We start from the raw sequence: 11,351 nt of genomic DNA on the forward strand, positions 1-11,351 counted from the left end.
CAATCCAGTCTAAACTGGCATTGAAGACTCTTATCATTCATTGACCAACCTTACATTTTCTGTTCAAAAAACAGCCTGTCTGTTCCCTTACGCACCCTCTCACCACCCTCATCCCAGCTCCCCAAACATGTCACATACATTACCCCCTCTGTGCCTTTGCTGACCGTCACCAGACCACGCATGCAGCGTGTTCTCTGGGCTCTCCTCCCTTGGTCACATCCTGCCTAGGTTTTAGGGCCCAGATCAAACCCTACTTCTAGGAGAAGGACCTTCCCAAGGAGCCACACTTACTCTCATCACCTATACGCGCATACTGCCTATACAAGGGTTCTGATCTGTGACATAGAATCTTTCTCTCCAACTAGACTCTCCAGCGCAAAAACTGTCTTGCCCTTCTGGAGTCCCCACCCAGCACCTAAGCCAGTGCTCTGTATATAGCAGTTAAGGCCATTGTTATTGATAACAATGGGCTGTACTCACCTAATTCAAAATTAGACCTGATGGTCCGGTTGGGGTTCAGGGCCAGCTGGGGTGGCAGGATTGGTGGGACACAGAAACGGCCACAGCCTGACTTGCAGCACTTTTCCCCAGCTGGGCAGTTCTCATCCACCATGCAGCTGACAATGCACAGGCCCGCCAAAATTTTTGGACAGTCACCACCCTGCCCTGTGGGATAAACAGGCATAGGTATAGAGACAGGAGGGTTGGCTGCAATGACTCCAAGTTCCCATCTGGGACTTAGAGGCTCCAGATGAATCCATCCCTGATTCTAACCAAAGATCTGGCTGGAAAACCTTGAAGTTCAAGGATCCGAGCCCCTGCAGGGCCCCAAGAGAGCATCTGGACTAATGATTTCCAAATGGTGTCCCACAGGGAGTTCCCTAGAGGTACCTTGGGACTTGATACCTCTGTGGGTTTGGGGCTGGGGCTGGGTGGGATGCAGAAGGAGCAAGGCTCCCAGAGCACCACCCTCTCCCCCTATGCTTGGGCTTCCTACTAACACCCACTGCCTTCCTCTAGTTCTTTCAATGCCAACATGGGCCCCTTGGTCCTTGGAGGAGGGTTGCTTTGGGTTGAAGGGCTAGGAGGACTGGAAAGATGAGAACTCTGACTCCTCCCACGAAGAGAAAGAGAAGAAGGCCACAGATGGCTCCCTCCCAAGCCAACCCTGGGACCCCAGGAGCACTCAAGCCTTCCCCAAAGAGCCAACATACCTCCCTTAATGTCTCCATGGCAGGCATGGCCACAGCCGGTGCTGCAGCACTTATGTCCCTGAGGACAGGATGCGTCCCCATCACACAGCTCTTCACACGGAAGGGGGTCGGCAGGACATTCACCGCCAAACTCTGCCATAAAATCAGAGCATTGGGGCCCAGAGGTGTTCAAGCCCAGTGTTTCCAGTTATTTTTATTGGGACACTGAGTACAAAATACATTTTCCATTGAGTCCCGTGTGTATTTTATACGTATTTATGTGTAAAATGTACATATTTATGTGCATACATGTATATGCAATGCTGATACTTTATATTCTATTTCTTTTTTTTTTTTTAATGCTGACCACAAAATACTAAATAGCTATCCAGACTCACAGACTGAAAAGCACTGTTGAGGTCTAACACATTGTGGCAAACGCACTAGCTGCCACCCCCATATTCACCCTCCCTCCTTGCTTACTGCGGTCGACATCAGCACTGCTGGCTGCTGGAGTACGTGCTCTTGGGTAGCCCCCTCCCATACTGTCTCTGGGCTCAACTGGATGACTTGCTTTGACCAACAGGACACCAGCCAAGTATGATGCAAGCAGAGGCTTGAGCAACACTTGCGTACTGGGGCTTGAACACTCCCTCTTGGAAACCAGCCACCGTGCTGCAAAGCACTTGGGCTAGGCTGCGGGATAGTGAGACGCCTCCGGAGAGAGAACCTGGAGGAGGAGAGGCCATCCTGGACATTCCAGCCACAGTGGAACTTGCCAAGGAGCTCCCAGCTGTATGAAGGACCTCAGCTGTGCCACTAGGTATAAGAACTGCCCGGTTAAGCCCAGCCAACCCACAAAGCCACACAGCTGTGAGAAAGAATGCACTGCGTTAATGTTGGTGACTTCAGGATTGGGGCTTTGGGGAAAAAATAAAAAGAAAGAATGCACTGCGTTACGTCGCTAAGTTTGGGGATGGCTTGTTAGGTGGCAATAAATAACTGAAGCACTTGTGAATAGAATCCCAGGCTTGTTCTGAGAGGCAGTGAGCCCAGTCAGCTAAAATGATTTGCTTCCCCCATATTCCCTTGTAAGTAGGGGTGACCACAAACTAAGATATAAGCTGGGAAAACTTTTGCATTGTTGGTTCAGGGAATACAGCTGTCAAACTGCCCTCTCATTTCTTTCTTCTTCCAGTCCAAAGACAGACAAGGAATCAGAGCAGCCTTCTTGTAACCAGGAGGCACCCAGTATGAAGACAAAGTCAAGAACTGCAAAGGAGAGAGAGAGAAATTGCTTCATCGTGGAGCCACCACACCAGCCCTGGCGCTGACTTCAGGACTTCTTGTTATGTGAGAAAGAAGAATCCCTGTTGGTTTCATTTTCTGCTTCATGTAGCCAAACACATTCTTGATGTGCCCTTTCACAGCCCCTAAGAAGATAATGAAACTCAGAGAAGAGAAGGGGTTGGCCCAGAACTGCAGAGTGAGTCAGCGGCAAAGCAGGACAAAACTCAGCTTCTCGGTTTGCGATGAAGCACTCTTTCTACTACACCATCCTTAAGACATGTGGGCAACAGGCCAGGTCCACGGGGACAGGCACACCCAAGAAGTCACATCCAAACCAAACCCACTCATCATGACTCATTCCTCTCAGTGTTTATTTCAAGTCTTTTAAATGGAGGGGGAAATGACAGGCAATTCAAGCTTTGTAGAAAACCATGACAGGACTGGCCCAGTGCCTCTGAGAACGAACATGTACATACAATTGGACACAGCTGGCTCCGGGAACTCTGACATGATGGAAAAAGCAAGTGTTGGACTCCAAGAGAATACATGCAGCTAAACAATCAAGATATAATAACCTGGCATCCTAGGATTTTTCGGAATAGCCCCTATTTCAAGTATTTTTTGCCATTGTCTGCTTGTGTCACAACTATGTGTCTTGATATTTTTTATTCAGAAAATATGGTCACTGTAACAACCAGATGTATCTCCCCACACCTTCCCACCTGTCTGACAAACACTAAACTCCATTTAACAAGGAACAAAGCCTTTTGCCCCACGGTTGAGAAGGCTGGGCATAAAAAAAATCTCCCTGGTAGGGAAAAACACAGCAACATAAACTCACCAAGTCATACCGTGTGCCCTAGAGTGGAGGCCTAGAATACCACACTTCCCAGATTTCACCATTTTTCCGGGCCCGGCTCTGAAGTAACCAGTGCCAGGAGCACCCTGCTACCTCTGCCCTCAGCCTCAGGACCAGGCATTGGGACCAAAGCCCTACCCTCTCCCAGGCCAGGCTTCCTTGAGGTCCCTGGGGTTTTGTCAAATATTAGAAGCAATGAAGGGACCCTTGGAAGATAGGCTGAAGCCCTGAGGGTCACAGCACATCCCCCTCGGACCAGTGCCCAGCAGAGCCACCTAGTCTAATACCCTATCTGATGCTTGAATCCCTGCCAAACAGTCCCCTACTCTCAGCTTCAACAGCGGGAATTAAGGGGGCTTCAATACCTCCAAGCCAGGCTACGCCATCCTTATACTTAAGCTAGACAGCCTTAGGTATAAGGAAGTCCTTCTTTATACTCAACCGAAATCTGTTTCTATCCATTGGTCCTTTTCCTATCCCCAGAGACCTGGCAAAAACATGGCTCATGCCATCTCTTTAGCCATCTTCTGCCTTTCACTGTCTTAGCTTTTCCAGGCTAGGTAAGCTCAGTTCCTCATAACACATGGTTTCCAGTCACCTCACAGGTATCTTAGCAGGAATCAGGATGAGAAGTGGGAATGATAGCCAGAACGGGGATGGTCATCCCTAGCCTCCAGATATGCCCCTATCCCAAGATCCCAAGCTATCACCAGAAAAGTAGAATAAAAAGCTGAAGCCTAGTAAATACTCACACTTAGTCTTTACCGTTGCCCCAGCTCCAACCTTCCACTAGGGAAGAATACCAGCTGCTGGCAGAAAAGTGAAATTTCAAAACTTCTTAAGCCAAGAAGGGCCCTCTGAGCCTTCAAACCTACTCCTCTTCTCTTGTAAATAGACAGACACCCAGAAGGGGGAAGGATTGGCCTGAGGTCAATGGTCGCAGAATTGGGTCCCAAACCCCCAGCTCTGACACTAGGTCCAGTGCCCTTGAACCCACATCATGGTGATCCCCTGCACTCCGCAACGATCACCCAAAACCAAATCACCAAGCACTGCGACTCGGCTCAGTTCTGCCAAAAGACCCAGTGGTAGACAGTTTTAGGGGTTAGGAAAACTTATAAATAAACTAGTGTGTCTGGAACCCCCAAGACCACTCCTAGTTTTGGTGATTCTCTAGGACTCACAGGACTCAGCATACAGTTGTAACCATGGCCATGATTTACGACAGCACAAAAATACAAAGCAAAATCATCAAAGGGAAGAGGTGCACGAGGTGAAGTCCAGAGGAAGCCAGGCGCAAGCTTCCAACAGTTCTCTCCCAGGGGAGTCACACAGGATGACTTCATTCCTCCAGTATGGAATTGTGACGGTACATGTGAAGTGGAATCTACCAGGGAAGCTCACTGGAGGCTTAGGGTTCTTCCTGGGGTCTGGTCACATGGGTGCTCTCTGCCTAGCTCATACCACTCTTATTAGTTACGGTGGCAGGAACCGTCTCAAAATCCAAATTCCCAGAAGCCCACCAAGGCCAATCTTGCGAGCAGGCCTTTCTGAGAATATCAGTCTTGGGCCTGCTGTGTCAACTCTTAGCTGTACAACCAGCAGTGAGGTTTCAGAAAAAGGGGACCCAAACACACAGGGAGCCCATGCACATGAAGGATACAATGTACATGTCATGGGACTTCCCTGGTGGCGCAGTGGTTATGACTCTGCGCTCCAGGGCTTCCCTGGTAGCTCAGTGGTTAAGAATCTGCCTGCAAATGAAGGAGATGCGAGTTTGAGCCCTGGTCCAGGAAGATCCCACATGCCACAGAGCAACTAAGCCCACACGCCACAACTACTGAGCCTGCTCTCTAGAGCCCACACTCTGCAACAAGAGAAGCCACTGCAATGAGAAGCCCGCGCACCGCAAGGAAGAGTAGGCCCCGCTTGCCACAACTAGAGAAAGCCCGCATGCAGCAACAAAGACCCAATGCAGCCAAAAATAAATAAATAATAAATAAATAAATTTATTTAAAAAGACTCCACACTCCCAGTGCAGGGGGCCCTGGTTTGATCCCTGGTCTGGGAACTAGATCCCACATACATGCCGCAACTAAGAGTTTGCATGCCACAACTAAGGATCCGGCAAGCCACAACTAAGCAGTCCACTGGCCACAACTAAGACCCAACACAGCGAAATAAATAAGCAAATAAATAAATAAATGTTTTTAAATAATAATAATAATGCACATGTCATAATAAGCAAAACAGAGGGTCATGGGGGATCAGGAGGGTTCAACTTTCATGCGGTGGAAGGTGGGCCATGAGGGAGCCAGAGGGGACAACTCTTAGGCCATAATCTGAATCTTCACTCCAAAACCTCCTCCTCCTCCTCCCAAAGTTGTCCCCTTCTCAGTAAAGACCACCACCATCACCCAACAGCTCCAGCCAGACACTCACCATCCTTTTTGACACTTCCTTTTCCTCAACACCCACATCTGCTAACTTCTTTCCCCAGGCCTGTCAGCTTCACCCTCAAAAGTACTTCAAGTCTGCCACTCTTCCAGGTCTGCACTGTCACCACCCTGGTCTGAGCCATGATCACCCCCAACCCAGCCTGGCATATTGGCCTCTCAACTGGCCTGCCATCTTCTACATTCGCCCCATCCATTCTTCAGACACCAGCAGAGTAGCCTTTTTAAAATGAAAACCGGATCAGGCCTCTCCTGCTTTTATAGCCCCCTTTAAAGGCCTCCCATTGCACTTACAATAAAGCCTTAGACAGAGGCCCCGGAGACTCCCCCAAAGCCTGGACTCTGCATCAACTGGAGCCACCTTCCTTCACCATCTCTTTCCTCCAGCCACACTGACCTTTCCCCTCCTTAAAATAGTAAGCCCTGCCCTACTCTACTGCTTTTGCCCCTGCAGTTCCCTCTTCATAGCACTCCACCCAATGGCCAGCTCCTTCTCGTTCTCCAACTTAAAATGACACCTCCTCTTTCCCTCTCTTTTCTTTCCCTTCAATGCACTCATCACGACTGGTGGTTATTATTGCTCGTTTACGATTATTTACTGTGTCTCACATCAGAGGGTGAGCTCCATGAGGGCAAGGGCCGTGGCTACCATGCTCACCCCAGGATGCCCAAATGCCAGGTAGGGTAGACACTCAATATGTATTGAATCCATTTATAAGTGAGCAAGTGAATAGACAGGCCAGACCTCAGATAGTTGGGAGGGAACCTGAACAGCAAGGTGCTGGGCATAACTATATGAGCTGTCAGGTATTATTTGGCAGGTTTTGTACAAGTTTCTTTTTTTTTTTTTTTTTTTTTTTGCGGTACACGGGCCTCTCACTGTTGTGACCTCTCCCGTTGAGGAGCACAGGCTCCAGACGCGCAGGCTCAGCAGCCATGGCTCATAGGCCCAGCCGCTCCGCGGCATGTGGGATCTTCCCGGACCGGGGCACGAACCCGTGTCCCCTGTGTCGGCAGGCAGATTCTCAACCACTGCGCCACCAGGGAAGCCCTGTACAAGTTTCTTATGTGCATTTCTTCTCAACTGCATGCTGTAGACTGAATATTTGTATTCTCCGAAAATTCATATGTTAAAACCTAATCTCCAAAGTGAGGGTATTTGGAAGTGGGGTCTTTGGGAGGTGCTTAAGTCAGGAGACTGGAGCCCTCATGAATACTAGTGGCCCTTACTGCCCTTCTGCCACGTGAGGTCACAGCAAAAAGACGGCAGGCTACAAACCAGGAAGCAGGCCCTCCCAGACACTGAACCTGCTGGACCTTGATCTTGGACTTCCCAGCCTCCAGAATTGTAAGAAATAAATTTCTGTTGTTTATAAGCCACCCAGTCTATGGTATTCTGTTATAGCAGCCCAAATGGACACTGCATTATCACTCCATGAGATAAATACCCTTATCTCCATTTTAAGGATGATGAAAATGAGGTTCAAAGAGATGAAAGGACTTGTCCAAGGCCACAGAGCCAGCAAGCAGAGGAGCCCGGTTCAGACCCATGCTCAGACCCGAACTGCCTCAGGGGAGCAGGTCCCAGGGTCTGTCCTGTGCCCTCAGACACCCTGACATTCCTCCAAGTTACCAAACAGACAGGACAGGCTATGGTAAGCTTCTGGCAAATCAGAGCTTAATGAAAATAGAGATTATTCATAGCCCAGGAAGGGGAATTCCCTGTGCAGTGGGCTGTAGCAACGAGTCCCGCTGGGTGAGTGGGCCAGCCCTCCTCCAGGACTGGAACTGTAGAAAAGTAGTTAGCTAATATCCCAGCAGAAATATTACTTCCCACCAGACGAGGAACCCCACTCAGCCAGTGGGCTCTGGGAGAGGTGCAGAGAGATCACTACTCTAACCTGCCAAGCTCCAAGGAAAGAGGAAGCCCCATCTGGGCTGGCCAGGGCCCAGGGCAGCTCACCAAGCTGCCTTGCCTGGCTGCCGGCCTCACCCTCAGCCCCCGCAATTCAGCCATCACCTTCAAACACTGCGAAGATTGTATCAGGCCTGACAAGTTGACAGTGGGTGACCCGCGTGAGACAGATTCCCAGGCTCTGGTTCCAGAGCTGGCCCTCCAGAGTTCTGGCAAAGAGTACAACACTCTATTCTCCCTTATGGGCAGGCTGCCCAAGGGAGCTGCTGAAGCCAGGCGCAGACAACGCCACTGGGTACAGGGAAGGGGCCTGCTACCTGGGGAGGTTTGGCTGGAAGGAGGCCAGCCTTAACAGGAACCCTGAGTTCAAAGTATAAGATGCAGATAATCAATGGCCTGTTCTCTCCTGACAGAAGGCAAAGAACTGGGGACACGAGTGATTAAAGGAGAAGAGACCCCCCCAAAAGGGGAAAAAAAGAGGTGAGCTAAATTTCAAGAGCCAACCTAGGAGATAGTTAGCTCTCTGTCTCTATCTAGCCCAGAGGCAAGATCGGAAAGGAGACTTGGATTTCGCCTCTCAAGCCAACATACCCTTAGGGATGCCTCCTCGACAGAGCCGAACACAGCCTGCGCTGCAGTGCTTCTACCTAGCCAGACAGGATTCATCCTCCCGGTATGGCTCTTTGCATGGGTTCTTATTGTGAGGGCATTTTCCTTCTTTCACTGCAAAAGTTATCACTTGAGATTGGAGCAACTGGCGAGGCCTCAAGAAACAGGGAATGGAAGCCAAATGTACTTCGGGGACTTTTAGTCTCTCCAAAATTCCTGTCAAAAATATTTCTGGGGCTTCCCTGGTTGCACAGTGGTTAAGAATTCGCCTGCCAATGCAGGGGACACAGGTTCGATCCCTGGTCCAGGAAGATCCCACATGCCGCAGAGCAACTAAGCCCATGCGCCACAACTACTGAGCCGGCGCTCTAGAGCCCGCAAGCCACAACTACTGAGCCCGCGAGCCTAGAGCCCGTGCTCCGCAGCAAGAGAAGCCACTGCAGTGAGAAGCCCGCGCACCACAACGAAGAGTAGACCCTGCTCGCCGCAACTAGAGAAAGCCCACGCGCAGCAATGAAGATCCAACGCAGCAAAAAATAAATTAATTAAATAAATAAACAAATTCAAAACAAAATATTTCTGCAACCACTTTCCCCTTCTCCCACACAGCTGCTAACATGCACCCAGCACCACACATGGACCAGCCACTCTGCAGAGAGAGAGACAGAAAGCTTGGGGCGATCCTATTCTCACCCTAGGGTGAGAGCCCTCGGGAAAAGCTAGAACCTCTAGTAAGCCAGACTGGAAGTGCTATCTCCTTGTCCAGAGAGGACAGAGAAAGCCAGGAAGACCTATCCTGGCTGTCCCAAGAATCTATGCGTCCAGTTCTGTTCTACAGAGAAGACCATCTCCCCAGATGAGGACCCTCACTCTGGGAGGAGGCAGGGGATGACTTCTCTAGTCGTTTTCTATTGCTGTTAGCCAGGGATCCCAAATGATAGCTCACCATGCTCTCCTGCAGTCACCCAGGATGCCACGGACCCAAGAGCAAGAAGTGCCTTCAGGAGGAAGAGGCAGCTCGACATGACGATGATGCTGAGGGTAGAGATGAGAACTCAGTTCAGGCCAGACGTGTACACCTTGCCTTGTATCAATACATCAACTGAGGGAAGGGCAAGACTAGGGGATTGGTCTAAGGCCAGCCACAAAGTTTTCCCTTTCGCAATAATCCCCAACGATGTCTTCTCCTGACAAGAAGAAAAGTGACTGGTTGCTGGTGTGTGGGAAAATTCCTGGCACTACCAAAAGACACACGTGATGGGAATGATCAAACTCTGCAGTATACACAACATCCCTGGACGATGATGAGGAATCTAATGGGCAGCTGAGGAAATGGAGGGATGGCCACTGGATAAAGGATCAAAGAGAGCCCTAGAGGGTTTTGGAAGGACACAGCTACAGCTGTAATGAGAGAGGAAAGGACTAGAGACACAACTAAAGAAAAGAACCAAAGCTAATAAAATGCACTGTGGCTCCTGGCCATCCTAGCAACCTAGAAAACAGAGAATGGAACAGACTGCTTAGAAACTATCCAAAAACTACAGAAAAGCAGTGTTTAGATTTGTTCAGAACTAATATAAATGCACCAAAACCCTACATCTTGGTCCCTCTAACCCATACAGGGTATTATTGGACTATATGAAGGTTAGTCAACAAAACCCAAAAGAACAGTTGCTATGACTCAAGTAGTAACCTAGGTCATATATACTCCCTTTCTTTATCTCTTCTTCCTATATTTCTTTTTATTTTTTTTTAATCTATTCCTTTGGTCAACCATGATACCTAACAGCAATACCTATTGGCATTGCTTAGCCTAATAAGGTTAAAGGGTAAAAACCTCCTTAATAGGGACAAAGAGTTTGGTGCCAGAAAGTTGCCTTATTGTTTTAAGGCTGATATTGGAGCGTGGAGATAATTAACATTTATTGATGACCTAACATGTGTTTTATGCACATTATTTATTTTATGCCTCACAATAATCTTGCAGAAGTAAGAAAACTAGTTCAGAGGGAAAATTAGCCAAGGTCATTAAGCTAGTAAGTGGTGGCTGCTGGAATTTAATAATAGTAATGACAGATAACATTGTTTGAGGGTTTACTACTGCCAAGGTTCTAAGTACTTTACATGAATTAACTCACTTAATTCTCATTGCAACCCTATGAGTTAGGTACTATTATCCCCATTCTACAGATGGGGAAACTGAGGCACAGAAAGAAATGTGGGTCACAGCTAATAAGTAGTAGAACAAAGGTAAGCAGTCCAATCCTATAGTCAGTGTTAACCACCATATCATAATGGATTTGAACTCAGATCTTTCTAACTGCAAAACTCATGCACCTTCTACTACCCTGTATTATGACCTGATGAAAGTAATTTTATCTACCACCCATAAGTAGATCCAATTCTATTCATGGACGTCTTACCTCTAATGCAGAGCTAAAGGGGCTCTGGGGAACTCCACAGCTGTTAAATCCCTGCATCCCCAGCCCATCCCAGTATCATGCATCTGGGGAGAGAAGCCCAGAATCTTCATTCAGATGCCTTCAGACGCCAAGAGGCAATTCCTGGGGTCAAGGCCTGGAGAGACCACTGGGTGAGTGGGATGGCATGGGCCAGACACCCTCTTGCTGGGTTTCGGTGGTCCTCGCATTGGGCCCATCCAATTCTGGGGGCTGAGTGCTAGGCATATTAAAATCTAGTTTTCCAGAGACAACTGCAGACGCCTCGGTACCAAACGCTGCCCTCCGCTCCCCAACACCAGCCCGAGGAAACCTGCTCCCCTCCTCCTGACCCGCACTTCTCCACGGGCCTTGGTCCGGCCAGAGAAAGATCCTTGACTGAACACCCACAGTTTACAACCGAGGCGCGGCCGCTCCCGAAAGAGAGCCTGGTCAACCTACCACAGGGCCTCTAAGCGTCCGGGACCCGGCGAGACGCGGCGGCTCGGTTCCCCTGGTAACCCTGCCGTTCGCTGCGTCGCGCTTCCGGAGACTGCGGGCGGCGCGCTCCAATGACGTCACGGGGAGACT

At 49.3% G+C, this 11,351-nt stretch overlaps 1 protein-coding gene across 1 annotated transcript; it reads right to left on the bottom strand.

The window, feature by feature from the left end:
* Positions 1-491: 491 nt before the first annotated feature.
* Positions 492-10,802, bottom strand: WFDC3 (WAP four-disulfide core domain 3). Its single transcript, XM_065893302.1, is given in 5 exon segments — positions 492-541; positions 544-666; positions 1,215-1,346; positions 9,269-9,509; positions 10,746-10,802. Coding segments are annotated over 5 exon segments (603 nt in total).
* Between the last annotated feature and the right edge of the window lie 549 nt (positions 10,803-11,351).

Source organism: Phocoena phocoena, chromosome 15 (genome assembly GCF_963924675.1).
Source record: "Phocoena phocoena chromosome 15, mPhoPho1.1, whole genome shotgun sequence".
Lineage (NCBI taxonomy): Eukaryota > Metazoa > Chordata > Mammalia > Artiodactyla > Phocoenidae > Phocoena > Phocoena phocoena.